The sequence below is a fragment of the Meles meles genome, chromosome 19 (assembly GCF_922984935.1).
Source record: "Meles meles chromosome 19, mMelMel3.1 paternal haplotype, whole genome shotgun sequence".
NCBI classification, from domain to species: domain Eukaryota; kingdom Metazoa; phylum Chordata; class Mammalia; order Carnivora; family Mustelidae; genus Meles; species Meles meles.
This window is the reverse complement of record NC_060084.1, coordinates 13,882,488-13,899,438: the sequence shown is the minus strand read 5'-3', so window position 1 is coordinate 13,899,438 and position 16,951 is coordinate 13,882,488. Positions and strand designations below refer to the sequence as shown.

Sequence of the window (16,951 nt, the reverse complement as noted above, 5' to 3'; positions counted from 1 at the left end):
TCTGTTACATTTTCCACAGTTTACACACATGCTTCTGTGAATACTTACTGGTCCCTTTGGAAGTGGGTAGGAGAAAGGAGTGCTTGGAGAGGGCATGGGCATGGGCATAGGCACTGGTACTGTTCCATCAGGTCCACCAATTGGTGCTGCGAAACCACCCCCTCCTCCTCTTCCAGGGCCCCCTTTCTTCACATCATCTGTGAATCCAACATCAATAAGATCTGTCTCTACTCCAGGAGGAGCTTCTGCCTGAGAAGAAAAGAGAAACCCATATCATTAACCCACACTGCAGGTCAGGTTCCCCCAGAAGCAGACTCTGAGATGGAGACCAGTGTGGAGGAAGCTTACTGGCCTAGTCCCTTGGGATAAAGCCCTGTGGGGAAGTGAAGGAAGCAGGGATGAGCTGCTGTATAGTCACAACTACTCCTAATTCCTTAAGGAGCTCTGCAGCTGCAATGGGCCTGTAACAGGTACCCCTGACTGGGACACTCTTTAAAACCCAGTTACTGAATACAGGATGTCCCAGAGGTCAATTTTGGATGAAGCAGCTTTCTTCTGAGGGCCACTGCTGGAGTGTATGAGCCACCAGTCATCAATATTTTCAAGACCTGGGGAAATAAATGCTTTTATCCTTAAGTGTATACATCTGGGATGGGGAAGAGTTGTCTGAGCAGCACACCAAAGAACCCACTACAACCCACTGATCTTAACTGAATTATTACTATTTGTATACTTGCCCCCCTTACACTGTAAACCTCTTCAGGACTGTGATCTTGTTTCTATCTCTGTATTCTCAGCTTTCTGTGCACTGCCTAACACAGCACAGCAGGCAGGCACCTAACAATTAGTTTCTGAATCCATTTGGGGTCTTAGGGCACTTCTTGCTTCAATTCCTTGAACTTCATCGAAAAGCAGCAATAGTACCATTTTTGTATTTGCATCAAGGTTTGTACTTTTTTTTTTTTTTTTTGGTTTGTACCTTTTCTAAGTGCTTTCCAGTCATTCATCTTATCTGACCTTCAAATACTCTTCGAGAAATGCAGGCATATTTATCATTACCCCAAAAAAGCACTAACTAGAGGGGCGCCTGGGTGGCTCAGTGTTTGGTTAAAGCCTCTGCCTTCGGCTCAGGTCATGATCCCAGGGTCCTGGGATCGAGCCCCGCATCGGGCTCTCTGCTCAGTGGGGGGAGCCCGCTTCCCTTCCTCTCTCTCTGCCTGCCTGTCTACTTATGATCTCTGTCTGTCAAATAAATAAATAAAATCTTTAAAAAAAAAAAAAAGCACTAACTGGACAAAGGCTTAATTTCTCACACACAAACTTTAGCACAAACAATATGGTTATTTTTTTAAGAAGGTGATATCCAGAGATTCATCTCCCGCTCTGTACTCTGAAAGACTCTATACTTACCATGACCACAGAGTCAGGCTCATAGGGCACATTGTAGTTCTTGGCAATTTCGATCAGGTACCTCTCCACCAGGATTTTAGGTGGGGCTTCCACACTCAGTTTGTGCATTAGCTGTTAGTAGAAGACCCAGGGTTAAAATCTAAGCCAATTAGCCTAAGTCTAACCTGACTCACTTTTAAACTCTGTTCCTCTTATTTTACAGGTAAATTGAGAAAAGAGGAGGTTCTGACCAGTTAAATGACTTTTTTTCACTCATGAAGCATTATTACAAACCCATGCCCCTCTCATGGTCTCTGGTTACACATGACACAGGTGTTGGTAAGACTAATAATGCCGCCTTCCACATCTGAATTCATCCACTCTTCATCACCTCACTTCTACATCCACAAATCAGAAAGGGCACAAAGAACTGGGGGCATCACAATCAGAAATCGAGGGAAGAGGTAAGGAGTTCACTGCACTACCAGCCTGAAAGCCGCCTCACCCTCACTGTAAATATGCAAACCTAGACTAACAGCCATACAATAAGACCCACTACAATCAATGCAAGAGAACAAGCGCACACCCTGCCTACTCCATCTTGTTTAACAAGTATGTTCATGTTCATTACCCTGTCATTCACAGTTCCGATCTGGTTGGTCCTACATAACTTGCCATATTCCTTGCTATACTTGGCACAGAGCTGATCAGCAACCTACAGAGAGAAAAGAACAGTAAATGAGGCTGCAAACCATTCTTACAGATTGCTTCAAGCTTCCTATCAACAGTAACCATGCTTCTATTACAGGATTTCAAAAAAACTGGGGACTGTAAAACTTTAGGGATACATATTAATTCATATTTGTTTACTACCCATCCACTGAGCTGTAACTATGTGCTATATTCTGTCATAAACATTATGATAGATGCTATAAATACAATAAAAAAACAGACACTGTTCGTTCTCTTACAGTCTTATAATCTCTGAGGAAAGCAGTCATTACTTAATCACACAAAGATACAAATGCAGTCATAGTAAGTGTCACCAAGGGAAAGTACACCACACTGTCAATAACTTAGAACAGCGAAATTAGATTTAATCAAACAAGTCATGTAAGGAGGTGCCTGGGTAGCTCAGTTGGTTAACTATCCAATTCTTGGTTTCAGCTCTCAAGTTTGTGAGATCAAACCCCGCACTGGGCTCCTTGCTCAGCACGAGTCTGTTCAAGACATCCCTTCCCCTCCTACCCTTCCCCCTACTTGTGTGCTCGCCTGGTCTCAAATAAATAAAATCTTTAAAAAAGGAAAAAAAGAAGTCAGGTAAGGCTTCCTGAAGAAAGGGATGCTCCGCTGAGATGTAAAAGATGACAAGGAGTTAAGAGGGAGGGAAGACAAACATTCTAGGAAAAGAAAACAGCATGTGCAAAGGCCTCTGGTGGAAAAACAGGGTCAATCCCCAAGCTGAATTAGAGTCATTGTTGAGCCCCAGGGAGGAGTGTGATAGGAAATGAAGAAAGAAAGACACAATGGGACCACACAATGCAGAGCCATGTTAGGAACTGTTCCTATCACAAGAATAGCAGCTACTAAAGGGCTTTAAAGCAAGGGGTAGAGAAAGACGGGATCAGATCAGTGATCTGAACAGAATCCTAGGCTGTTCGATGGAATGCTGAATAAACTAAAGGAAACCAAAAGAGGTGGAGGAAAGATTCAAAAAACTGTAACAGCCCAGGCACGAGAAGCCGGCACTGAAACTGGAGTGGTCCCAGCACCCAAGAGCTCAGTGAGGAGGCATTCATTGTTCAGTATGTAGACCTGGTATGTTCGATTTAAGTTTGTCATCTGTCTTTAGAGTAACAGTTTTTGGGGGCGCCTGGGTAGCTCAGTGGGAGATCATTTTTTAAAATCTGCAATTTTTTTTCTAGTTCTCTTAGGAGTTCATCTTTTTAAAATCATGTAAATCTGTTTCATCCTGAATAAATTTTAATATACAGGAAGAATACAGGAGAGATTACAATGAAACTGAGGTTGGGATGCCTGGCTGGCTCAGCTGGAGGAGCAAGCAACTCTTGATCTAGGGTCATGAGTTCAAGCCCCATATTGGGTACAGTGATTACTTAAATGAAAACTTTAAAAAAAGAGACTGAGGTTAAAAGTCTGTATAAAAAGCAGCTGCCTCTGGGACACCTCACTGGCTCAGTTGGTAGAGCACAGGACTCTTCATCTCAGGATCATGAGTTCAAGCCCCACATTGAACACAGAGCTTACTTTACAAAGAAAAGTAAAAGCAGCAGCAGTTGCCTCTACTCTCCCATTCCTCTACTCAGAACTCAATGGTTACCAGCCCAGAATACAGGAGGCTTACTCTCTGGGGAGGTTAGACTAAAGGGATTCTGAACTCCAAGCATAGCAGAGAGACTTAATGACAACAGAAAAATTAAGTGTAGGAGCGCCTGGGTGGCTCAGTGGGTTAAAGCCTCTGCCTTCGACTCAGGTCATGATCCCAGAGTCCTGGGATCGAGCCTCACATCGGGCTCTCTGCTCCGCAGGGAGCCTGCTTCCTCATCTCTCTCTGCCTGCTTCTCTGCCTAGTTGTGATTTCTCTCTGTCAAATAAATAAAATATTAAAAAAAAAAAAAAAAGAAAAAGAAAAATTAAGTGTAAATCTTCTACAATAGAAGAATGAGACCTTTGGCTTCCTTCTCCTCTGGTGCTCAGAAATTGTGGCAGCCAGCTTATATCCTTGAGGTAAAGGATATAAGGAAATGACCATACCACGGGGAAAAAAACTAGTTTCTGATACTCTGGAGTTCCCTTAAGAAAGGGCTTAGATCATTCAACAGTGAAAGCATCTGGCAATAAGCCCACCCATGCACACAAGAGGTTCCAAGCTGCTTTTAAATGCCTCACTTTTAAATATAAACCAACAACCAAGGGTCACCAAACTTCGTGAAAGGCCTCTATGACAAAATAGTCTAAAAGAAACAGAAGGAAACAATCATTACAGGAACAAAAAAAGTTATTAAGAAACTAATATTCTCGGGCACCTGGGTGGCTCAGTGGGTTAAGCCTCTCTGCCTTTGGCTCAGGTCATGATCCCAGGGTTCTGGGACTGAGGCCCACATCAGGCTCTCTGCTCAGCACGGAGCCTGCTTCCCCCCTCTCTCTCTGCCTACTTGTGATCTCTGTCAAATAAATAAATAAAATCTTTAAAAAAAAAAATCTCAGTTAAAAGATATTATAGCTATGAAACAAAAGCAACAAACTATTAAGTATATATTGAGAGAATTTTAAAAAAGATCTCAAAAGATATGTCAGGAGATAAGACTGAAACAATCTATACAATAAAAAAGGAAAAATTTAAAAATAGAGAACTAAACTGAATTTATATCCTGGCAGTCAGTGCCATATCCATGTTGTAATGGGGAAGTTTTTAACGTTTATCTCTTTTGCTAGATTTTTTTTTTTTAAGATTTTATTTATTGATTTGACAGACAGAGATAACAAGTAGGCAGAGAGGCAGGCAGAGAGAGAGGGAGAAGCAGGCTCCCTACCAAGCAGAGAGCCCGATGTGGGGCTCGATCCCAGGTCCCTGGGATCATGACCTGAGCTGAAGGCAGAGGCTTTAACCTACTGAGCCACCCAGGCGCCCCAGAAGTAATTTATATTAACCAACCTAAAAATATGACAGTACAGACATCACTGAAACTCATTGTACTCACTATTTTCAACTCAGCCACTTCTGACTGGAGCCGAGGAGCAGCCCATATCAATGTAGACACGGATTCAGCCAGACCAGAATCTAGTTCCCTAGTTAAGGAAAAAAATTAATAAAATATAATATTCTTTGAAAGAGGAGCACCTGGATTACCCAGGTCATGATCCCAGAGTCCCAGGCTCGAGCTCCGTATCAGGCTCCCTGCTCAGTGAGGAGGAGTTTGCTTCTCCCTCCCCCTCTGCTCCTCCCCTGCTTGTGCTCACTCGTGCTCATTGTCTCTCAAATCAATAAAAAAAACAAAAATATTTTTCTTAAGATTTTATTTATTTGCAAGAGTAAGCCAGAGGGAGCACAAGCCAGGGGGGAGAGGCAGAGGCTGAGCAAGGAGTCCAATATGGGACTCAATCCCAGAACGCTAGGATTATGACCTGAGCCAAACGCAGATATTTAACCAACTGAGCCACCTAGGCACACCTAAATAAAATCTTTAAAAAAATAAAAGTAAAAATTCTTTAATAGAAACCAAAAAAATCCTAGAATTTGTATCATATGCTTGATAGCCTCTAAAATTCTTTCACAAACCTCACTGGATTCTCACAAATAATTCTAGGGCTTCTACCCTTATTCATCATCCTATGTTACTTCTGGGGAAATTAACTGACAAGCCCAGGGTCACAAAGCCAGGAAATGGTAGACCCAACACTCAAACTTAGACCTTTTGATTTTAGAGTCCTTATTTTCAGTTGTCTACATGGAAATCAGGCCTTCCAGCAGAAGTATTAGGAAAAAGGTATTCAGTTATGTGAAGCAGTCCCTAGTGCTATTCCCCCACATACAGCAGGAGACCAGTATTACTCCTTTCTCAATTCCCTTTCTCAAAAAGATGATTTGATCTAGGCCTTCAAAATATCTTATTTCATTTCATTACAGTTATACAAGGTAAGTTCTAGAGACCTACTGAACAACACTGTGCATATAGTTAACAATACTATACTAAGCACTTAAAAATGTGACGAGAGGGACGCCTGGGTGGCTCAGCTGGTTAAGCGGCTGCCTTCGGCTCAGGTCATGATCCCAGCGTCCTGGGATCGAGTCCCACATCGGGCTCCTTGCTTGGCAAGGGAGCCTGCTTCGCCCTCTGCCTCTGCATGCAAATCTGTCTGCCTGTGCTCGCTCTCTCTCTTCCTCTCTCTAATAAATAAATAAAATCTTAAAAAAAAAAAAAAAAGTGACAAGAGCAGAGGAGCACCTGGGTGGCTCAGCTGGTTGAGTGTTAGGCACCTGGTTTCAGCTCTGGTCATGATCTCACAGCTGTGAGATCAAGGCCCCTTTCACGCTCCGCGCTCAGCAGGGAGTGTGCTTGGGATCCTCTCCCTCTGCTCCTCCACCCATCCCCCCACACCCCCCATCCCGCTGGTGCATGCATGCTCTTTCTCTCTAAAATAAACATACATCTTTTTAAAAAATGTTAAGAGGGCAGAGATCTGATGTGTGTTCTTACAAAAAAGTGTGTGAGGCAGGGGGACACAAGGAAACTTGGAGGTAAGAAATGTTTACTTCCTTGATTGTGGTGATGGTATACAGGTATATGCATATGTTCAAACTCATCAAATTGTACAAAAATGAACAGTTTTTTACACAAATTATACCTAAATTCAGATTTAGGGGAAAAAAAGAGAGAGAAAATATCTTACTTCATAGACTGGATAAGGCCAAACCGAGCCAGTAGCAGATCGCAATACAGCTCCAGGATCTCCATGGCCTCCACAAGGTAGTCTTCTCGGATAATGTGCTCCACTCGAATCCGAGCTCGTTCATCTTTCCCAGCAGCCAAATAGTCAGCAATCTCTTTCCTTGCTTTCTGGGCCAGTTCCGCTAAGGCACAAATCCCATCCAGTCACATAACAGCAGTACATTGGGCCCTGGTCTGCAGGAGACTTCTACCCCAAGAGCAAAGCGGGTGTTTCTAGTACATCCTAGCTCACTTCTCTCTTAGCAAATCTGGTCACAACTCATCCAGGCTCTAGAATTTGCTCCTTTGTCTAGATGAGAATATTGCTGTTGTAGCCAGAAATTTCTACCTCAGGAGTCATGTTACCTATTCCCTGCAACGGACTGATTCAACCTTACTTGTCACAAAGATCAGCTGTAATATATATAAAGCTTAAAGGATATATGGAATCCATAAGACTTCACAGTACTACCCTGACAGAGCCAGAAACTCAGTGACATATTTTGGGAAAGAAAATATAAGGCAATCATGCATTACTCACTTTTTTTTTTCTCCAATAGTTTAAGACGGTTTATGACTAATCTCAAATTGACTCGTAAACGCTCAGCTTTAAATCCAGAGCCCAGCATGCTGTGCTGTTCCTCCTGGAAAAAGATAATGCATGGTTACTACTTTCAAGTTGAAATTATTCCAGTTACAGGGTGGATTAGCTGACACTATAAACCAAAATGGTTTCCTAATACAGGCAAAACAACATGATCTGATTCACAGTTGGTGGTTTTTTTTTAAGATTTTATTTATTTATCTGACAGAGAGATCACAAGTAGTCAGAGAGGCAGGCAGAGAGAGAGGGGGAAACAGGCTCCCCGCTGAGCAGAGCAGGGCTCCATCCCAGGACCCTGAGACCATGACGTGAGCTGAAGGCAGAGGCTTAACCCACTGAACCACCCAGGCACCCGATTCACAGTTTGGTTTTTTTTTTTTTTTTTTTTTTTTTTTAAAGATTTTATTTATTTATTTATTTGACAGAGAGAGATCACAAGTAGGCAGAGAGGTAGGCAGAGAGGCAGACAGAGAGAGAGGAGGAAGCAGGCTCCCCGCGGAGCAGAGAGCCCGATGCGGGGCTCGATCCCAGGACCCTGAGATCATGACCCGAGCCGAAGGCAGCGGCTTAATCCACTGAGCCACCCAGGCGCCCCCCGATTCACAGTTCTTAAAGATCACTTTGGTTGTGTGGAGAACTAACTGTGGGAAGGTAATAATAAAAGCAAGATGACCAAGGAGAAGGCTATTACTGTAGTCCAGTTAAGAGATGGAAATACCTTAGATTAGGTTAGAGTGACTGGATTTGAGGTCTATCTAAAAGGCAGAGCTAAAAGAATTTGGTAATGGATAAAATGAGTGTCTATGTACCAGTGTAGAAGTGGGTTGATTAAAAAACAAAAGCAGCAGCAGGAACGGCATCTGCTTCTCCCAAAAATCTCATCAGGGCAGTGTTGAGGAAAGATTATCAAATTTAGAACTGAATTCAAAAATATTCTCCTACTAGTTCCTCAAGTCCTCCTACTAATTCAAGCTAGTGCCTAAGATCACAAAAATATTAGTATTTACTGACATACAAAGAAATATACAAAAGCATGAGAAGTCCAAGAAAAAAAAAAACTGCTCTATAATATTTAACAACAAGAGGCTATTTACCAAAACTCTGAATGAACAGCAAAGTTATAGTCAACAAAACCACTCCTCTCCACCCACAAGGGGGTACACCATTGTTCATGCCATACTGAGACAGCACAAATTCTACACCTCTCAATGAATTCTGGAATAGAACTTCAAAACATGTAACATCCAAACAAAAGTTAAGTCTAACAAACTAACCAATAAACAGACAAATCAAAAAAGATATCCAATGTAAGGAAAAACACTAGGGATATCTGTCCACTTGTGCGTGAACCACTAAAAAGAAATATCAGATATATTCTCCTTTTGTAAAATTTCCTCCAGAAGCCTTTATACATTAAATAATTAATCTAAGTCTCAGCTTACAGTGGGCTTGTATGTCATGAAATATCTAGGATCCACAACTGAATTATGATCAATCCACTCAACAAATATTTACCGCATATTTCTACATCAGACAATAGCTAAACGCTGAAGATTTAAGAAAATAAAGGGGGAGGGTACAGTCCTTCCCCTCAAAGGAATTTATTCCATGGACAAAAACAGCTAAGAAAATCTGACAACTACAATACTATTTGGTAAGAGGTGTAATTTTAGAGTTGTTTTCAACTGAAAATGACTTTGTGCCCTACATGGGACATCTGTCAATGACTGGAGACATCCTGAGTTGTCATGACTGGAAGGGATGCTACTGCATCTGGTGGGCAGATGCCAGGAATGCCGCTAAACATTCTACAATGCACAGGACAGAACCGCACAACAAAAAAATTATACAGCCCAAATGTCAGTAGGGCCAAGATTAAGAAAGACACCCAATCTCAGAGACATGGCAGAATACTTTCCGGGAGAACTAAAGTCTAAGTTGGGTCCTAAAGGATAAATTATTTGTAAGGTAAAAAGAGGATGTGACTACCTCAGGCAGAGGAAGTGCTATAAGTAAACTCCAGGTACCAAAGAGAACAAGAAACTTTCAGAGGAACACAAGTTCAATACAGCTGAAGAATGGCATTAATTACAGTTTGTACCATAACATCTCTCCTAATCAAATTCAAAACTTCCAATTTGACAATTATTTATAAGAGAACAGGCACTGTGGTAGACTCTGGTGCTAACTAGATCCAGACAGTATCCCTGTTTTCAAGGCCTCCATAACCAGAGATGGATGGAAGATAGAAAGACAGCCAGAAAAACAGTAACTAGGACTATCATTTGCTCTATGAGGCACTGGGTCTATGATCAACCAGCAACTGTGTGGTAGAATGATGAAAAAGAATCTAAGTGCATCTAAATCCAAAACCCAAGTAAATAATCTTCATCATACACTCCTATAGCACTTCAGTACAAAATTATAATCATATACATTGTTTAATCCCTTTCAACAAAGATTCATTGAATGTCTACGGTACTGTGACTGAGATAGAGACACAATGGCACTGAAAAAGAGACATGGTTATTGCCCTCATGGAGTTCACAGTGGTGCTCTGGAGTTTATTATTAAGTTTGATCTCTTTGGCTACTTGCTTGGATACTGTTTCAAAGATAAAAGATAACAATATCAGGGGTCTGGTAGAGTCACAGGTACGACAGAAAAATGTCAAGATTTCTCTGTGGTTCTTAACTAATCTATAAGCATCGACTGTATGATGCATCAATATACATGAGAACAAAATGTTAGTATTTTAAATATTAAGAGGCTTAAAAACATACATTTTGACTTATTAATTCTACTCCTAGTAATTTAGCCTAAAGAAACAGAGGTTCGAGGTGCCTGGGTGGCTCAGTGGGTTAAGCCTCTGCCTTTTGCTCAGGTCATGATCTCAGGGTCCTGGGATCGAGCCCCGCACCGGGCTCTCTGCTTGGTAGGGAGCCTGCTTCTCCCTCTCTCTCTGCCTGCCTCTCTGCCGACTTGTGATCCCTCCCTTTCTCTCTCTCTCTCTCTCTGTCAAATAAATAAATAAATAAGAAACAAAGGTTCATTCAGATTTTTATAGAAAAATATTTATCAGCACATTTTTAAGACCAAAAATTAGAATAATGAATAAATACTGCTTATTAAACTATAGTGTATTTGTGATAGAATTTTATGTAGCCACTAAAATTTTTAAAAAGTATTTACTGATGAGAAAATATATTAAAAGGTAGGATTACATATATGAGTATGACCCCAAATTCTGAGCTTAAAAATGCAAATATATGGGGCGCCTGGGTGGCTCAGTGGGTTAAGCTGCTGCCTTCAGCTTGGGTCATGATCTCAGGATCCTAGGAGGGAGCCCCGCATTGGGCTCTTTGCTCAGGGGGAAGCCTGCTTCTCTCTCTCTCTGCCTGCCTCTCTGCCTACCTGTGATCTTTCTCTGTCAAATAAATAAAATCTTAAAAAAAAATGCAAATAGGGGCTCCTGGGTGGCTCAGTGGGTTAAAGCCTCTGCCTTCAGCTCAGGTCATGATCTCAGGTTCCTGGGATCGAGCCCCGCATCGGGCTCTCTGCTCAGCAGGGAGCCTGTTTCCTCCTCTCTCTCTATGCCTGCCTCTCTGCCGGCTTGTGATCTCCATCTGTCAAATAAATAAATAAAATCTTTAAAAAAAAAAAATGCAAATATACATATAAACAAAGGCAGAAAAAATATTTAATTATCACTATACGTAAACTCTTTTCAAACCCAGTAAGTTAAGACAAACAGTAGAGCTAATATTAAGAACAAAACCCACCTCAGAAAGCCTGTAATTTAGAATTTCTATCAAAAGACAAGTAATACTATAAATTCCTTTGTCTCCTTAGAAAAACAAAGTATTAACTTACCAGAAAACACTAATCAAGATCACCTTATCATAAGTGGAATATGTGTGGAATCTGGAAAAAAAAAAACAACCACCCACAAGATCACAGATACAGAGAACAGACTGGTCGTTGACAGAGATAGGGGGGCAGAGGATGTCAAAAACGACAAAGAAAAAAAATAAGTATGGTGCATTACTCAGCACCAAAAAACTGCTTACAATTGTCCAGTAATTTATGATCATCTCCTCTGACAAACAAACATTTTATTTTTTTTAAAGATTTTATTTATTTATTTGACAGAGAGAGATCACAAGTAGATAGAGAGGCAGGCAGAGAGAGAGAGAGAGAGAGAGGGAAGCAGGCTCCCTGCTGAGCAGAGAGCCCGATGGGGGACTCGATTCCAGGACCCTGAGATCATGACCTAAGCCGAAGGCAGAGGCTTAACCCACTGAGCCACCCAGGCGCCCACAAACATTTAAAAGAGAGTACATGCACATGATGTGCGAGCCTATGATAAAGAGCTAACACAAGAAAAGGAGCACAGAGGAGAAATCTCACTTGGTGCCAGGCCCTGCCCTTCAGATCCATCAGCTCATCTGTCTCACCACAGATGAGTAAGGGCAAGATTTGGGTTCAAAGCCCATATACAACATTACCCACACAGGGTGACCACTTACCAAAAATATTACAACTGTGATTAAAAATGTAAACATGGTCTTGATATCCCTAACTCATACTCTTCCATCGAGGGCCAGTGCAAGGTGAGAGCTATGGAGGAGAACATCCATTCTGCCATGGAGCTCTGGGAAGCTTCCAAGAAGAAGGATGTGCACTAGGCTTGAAGTGTGAAGAGGACTCTGTAGACCAGCAATGCAGCAAAGGTTAACGGAGGCTTGATTCTCAATGCTCACTTCTGTTCTTAACAGCCTTTGCGCATGCCATTTAACTACTCTGAGCATCAGTTTCCTTACCTTTAAGATGAACGCAATAGTAGCTATCACTAAACAAACACAAGAACAAACTAACAATTCCTATCAGGCACTCTCCTACGCACAAAGCATCAGCTACATGCCTTAGCAGAAAGCAAAATAGGGGGGCGCCTGGGTGGCTCAGTGGTTAAAGCCTCTGCCTTCGGCTCAGGTCCCAGGGTTCTGGGATCGAGCCCGCATCGGGCTCTCTGCTCTGCGGACAGCCTGCTTCCTCCTCTCTCTCTCTGCCTGCCTCTCTGCCTACTTGTGATCTCTGTCTGTCAAATAAACAGATGAAATCTTAAAAAAAAAAAAAAAAAGAAAGCAAAATAGGTAAGAAAGTTTGTGGAGGACAAAAGAGAAAATCTAGCAGCAGGTCTAATATGGATGTAAAACCATAACCAGAAACCCGAAAATCCTCTATCTGTAAGAAACAAGCATCCAAATGCCCAGACTCCTAAGAAGGAACATTAAAGTGCATTTGAAATGCACAAATGCAGTCTTGGAAAGGGAAGAATGTTAGAAGGGAAAGGGAGGGGAGTCCTTTAAAAAACTATAGTAAAGGGAAAAAAGGGCAAAGGGGAGAGTTCTATCAGGAATAAGAAACATTTTTTAAAAATCAAAGCAGGGATGCGTGGGTGGCTCAGTACGTTAAGCATCCGCCTTGAGCTTAGGTCATGATCCCAGGGTGCTGGCATCGAGCCCCCACATCAAACTCCTTGCTCAGCAGGAAGCCTGCTTCTCCCTCTGCCTGCTACTACCCCTGCTTGTGTTCTTGCTCTGACAAATAAATAAAATCTCAAAAATAGATAAACAAATCAATAAAGGACCACCTGGGTGGCTCAGTCAGTTAAGCAGCTGCCTTCAGCTCAGGTCATGATCCCAGGATCCTGGGATTGAGTCCCGCATTGGGCTCCTTCCTCAGCGGGGTGCCTGCTTTTCCCCCTGTCTGCTCTGCCTGCTTCTCTCTCTGACAAATAAATCTTTAATAAAATAAAATAAACTCAAAGCAAAAACAATACATCTCTCCATTTCAAAAAAAAGCAAAAGTTAAAGAGGACATGAACAGAAAAAGAGTGAAGCTGATTAATACATTAATAGATATTTAGGGAAATTAAGTTTACCAAAAAAGTTAATTCATCAGAATAGGTACATAAAATGAGCCAGACACTGAAAGACACGTTAGGTAACAAAGGAGTGGTTTTAGCATCATGAAATGCTGGAGGGTGTAAAGACATTTTTATTTCACATATTTGCCTAAGATGGTTAGTCTCCACAAATGCTCGTTTTGAACCACACTTAAACAGCCTGGGGAAAAAAAAATCCGAAGGCATAAGAAACTGGACTCTGAAGAAGAAAAGTGCTAAAATTCTCTGAAAGAGGCGCTTAACAAATGTTTTATGCTGTAAATAGAAACCCAATTCTGTGACGGAAACTGAAAATACTGAGGTGTGGCAAAGTTGTTTATATTTCACGTAATCTTTTAGCTGGGGATGTATAGGGAAGAGAAACTCCAAAAGCTACTATAAACCTGTGGAAAGCACAATAAAAATAAATCCAAATTACTAATTTTATCATTTAGTAATAACATTTTTTTGTTCAAATCTTAAGCAGTAAATAAAATCGCAGGGCCTATTCAGGGACTCTAACGATCAGGGTTCAAGCTGAAAACAGATTAGCATCCACAACCTGGGTAATCCGAGAACAGACTATGTACAAAGGTTTAGAGAAACCAAGAAAGGGCAGTGTACTACTGCCAGAACCACACATCCAGGCCTGAAAAGGCAAGATGAAGAACTGAAACCTCACAGGGGTAGCTATATGAAGAGGATCTCCAGACAGGAATCAAGGTCATTGGTAGACGCATGCAGACAATTTGCAGCAATCTGGCAGGAAAGGAGAAGGGAAGTAAATACCTAGCCCTCATTCCTCCTGCCCTCTGGTCTCCTGGTACCTCCCATTTACCCCCAACTGGAAGGCAGAAAGGAAAGGGGCCTATAGACATAGTGCACAAGAGTGAGCCTCCAGGGACATATATCAGAAGAAGGATGCTATGTGGCTCTGGAGAAAAAAGTATCAAGCACAAAGACTACACACACACACACACACAGAGGAACCTAGATCTCTACCAAAGCTACCCCAGATTTACACTGCTGTTAAGATTTTAGCTAACCAGAGTAGAAAACTGAAGTTAAATGAGTTGCCTAAAAAAGGAAAACTGTGGGTGCACCCAGATGGCTCAGTCAGCTGAGCAACCAACTCTGTTTCAGCTGGGGTCATGATCTCAGGGTCACAGGACAGACCCTGGCGTGAGGCTCCACACTCAGCAAGAAGTCTGCTCCCCCTCTCCCTGTATCCCCCCACCCCTCATGTGCTTTCTCTAAAATAAATAGATCTTTTTAAAAAAAAAGATAAGGGTGCTTCAGTGGCTCAGTCGGTTAACCGATTGTCTTTGGCTCAGGTCATGATCCCAGGGTCCTGGGATTAAATAAATTCCACATTTGGCACCCTGCTCAGTGGGAAGCCTGCTTCTCCCTCTCCCTCTGTAGCTCCCTCTGCCTGTGCTCTGTCAAATAAATAAAATCTTAAAAAAAAAAAAAAAAAGTGTTGGAAAAGAGATGGAAAAAAACTTGAGACCCTGTGTACCACTATTGATGAGACTATAAAATGGAGTACCACTATGGAAAAACAGTATGGTAGTTCCTTAAAAAACTGAAAATAGAACTACCATATGATCCAGCAATCCCGCTTCTGGGTATATATCCAAAAAGAACTGAAAATAGTATTTCGAAGAGGTATCTGCAAACCCATGTTCCTAGCAGCATTATTTACTACAGCCAAGAGGTGAAAGTAACCCAAATGTTCACTGACAGATGAATGGCTGAAGAAAACATGCTGTTTATTTTTTTTATGTACTCTGACACATAGTAAAGTCTCAGTCCATTTTGTAGCATGACAGAATTTCCTTCCTTTGCAAGGGTGAGTAATACTCTATCAGTCTAACAGTACTCAATAAAATGTACGTTTTTTTGTTTTTTTTTAAGATTTTACTTATTTATTTGACAGAGATCACAAGTAGGCAGAGAGGCAGGCAGAGGAAGAGGGGAAAGCAGGCTCCCTGCCGAGCAGAGAGCCCGATGCAGGGCCCAATCCCAGGACCCGGAGACCATGAACTGAGCTGAAGACAGAGGCTCAACCCACTGAGCCACTCAGGTGCCCCTAAGATGTACGTCTTAATATGTAAGGTAATGTACACATATACCTGAGGATCTCACAATCCCATTCCTGAACATATACCCTCAAAGAAATTTGTACAGAGAGCCATGAAGACACATGTATAAGGATCCTATAGCAGTAAGGAGGTGGCAGAACATTATGTGTCCATTACAAGAGGACAAATAAAATATGACAGGCGCATACAGCAAACTACTATGCCGCAGTGAGAATTAATGAACTAGCTATACTTAGAGCAACATGAGTAGTCCTTAAACAGAAGCAAGAGAGTGCCTGGATGGGTCATTCAGCTAAGTGTCCAACTCTTGGTTTCGGCTGAGGTCAGGATCCCTGGGGTCAGGAGATTGAGCCTCTAGTCAGGCTCCAGGCTCCATAGGGTGTATGCTTGAGGATTCTCTCCCTTGACCCCTCCCCCACCCACAGTCTCACTCTCACAAATAAATCTTAAAAAAAAAAAGAAAGAAAGAAACAAAAGATACAAATGGGAGGGCACCTGGGTTAAAGCCTCTGCCTTCAGCTCAGTTCATGATCCCAGGGTCCTGGGATTAAGCCCCACATCTGGCTCCCTGCTCAGTGGGGAGCCTGCTTCTCTGCCTACTTGTGATCTCTGGCGTGCAATAAATAAATAAAATCTCTGGGTGGCTCAGTGGGTTGGGCCGCTGCCTTCGGCTCGGGTCATGATCTCGGGGTCCTGGGGTCAAGTCCCGCGTCGGGCTCTCTGCTCGGTGGCAAGCCAGCTTCCCTCTCTCTCTCTGCCTGCCTGCCTACTTGTGATCTCTCTCTCTGTTAAATAAATAAATAAAAAATCCTTAAAAAAAAAAAAAATAAAGAGGAAACAAACGGAAACTTTAGAATTGAAAAACAAACAATAATCAAGGTAAAAAACTCACTGATGGGCTCAAAAGCAGACTGGAAACGACAGAGGAAAGAGCCAGGGCACTTGAACATAGATCAATAAAAACTATCCAATTTGAAAAAGAGATTTAAAAATATTTCCAAGTGAAAAACGTCCCAGAGGTCTATAGGGGAATAGCAAAAGATCTAATACTTACGTCCTCAAGAGTTCCAGAAGTGGTACAAAAAAATTGTGAAAAACTATAGGCTGAGGGGATACGCTGGCTGTCAGTTAAGCACCCAACTCTTGATTTTGGCTCAGGTCAGGATCCCAGGGAACAGGGCTCCACACTCAGCTGGGAGTCTACTTGAGATTCTCTCTCTCTCTCTCTCTCTCCCTTTGCCTCTCACCACCCACCCCCTGCCACCACTTGCACACAGGCTCACTACAAAATTAATCCAAAAAAAAGAAAATTATATGCTGAAAACTTCCCAAATTTAGCAAATGGCATAAATCTATAGACTGAAAAAGCTTAGGGAATTCCTAACAGAATAAACCAAAAAAAAAAAAAAAAAAAAAAAAAAAAATATATATATATATATATATATATATATGCCCA

General features: G+C 41.9%; 1 protein-coding gene across 6 annotated transcripts in view; it reads right to left on the bottom strand.

Annotated features, from left to right (window-relative positions):
• The window catches only part of IST1 (IST1 factor associated with ESCRT-III), a 34,114-nt gene that overhangs the window by 5,378 nt on the left and 11,785 nt on the right, over window positions 1-16,951 (bottom strand). For 3 of the 6 annotated variants that reach the window (XM_045987739.1, XM_045987736.1, XM_045987737.1), the window contains 6 exons: window positions 7,381-7,483; window positions 6,802-6,982; window positions 5,112-5,199; window positions 2,021-2,104; window positions 1,411-1,521; window positions 49-249 (listed from right to left, as the gene is read on the bottom strand). In XM_045987739.1, the coding sequence (XP_045843695.1) occupies window positions 49-249; window positions 1,411-1,521; window positions 2,021-2,104; window positions 5,112-5,199; window positions 6,802-6,982; window positions 7,381-7,468 (753 nt within the window). In that variant the 5' untranslated portion in view covers window positions 7,469-7,483. Of the gene's footprint in view, window positions 1-48; window positions 250-1,410; window positions 1,522-2,020; window positions 2,105-5,111; window positions 5,200-6,801; window positions 6,983-7,092; window positions 7,095-7,376; window positions 7,484-11,316; window positions 11,339-16,951 lie in introns of those variants that run through there. The other 3 variants (XM_045987741.1, XM_045987738.1, XM_045987740.1) reach the window with 3 other exon arrangements.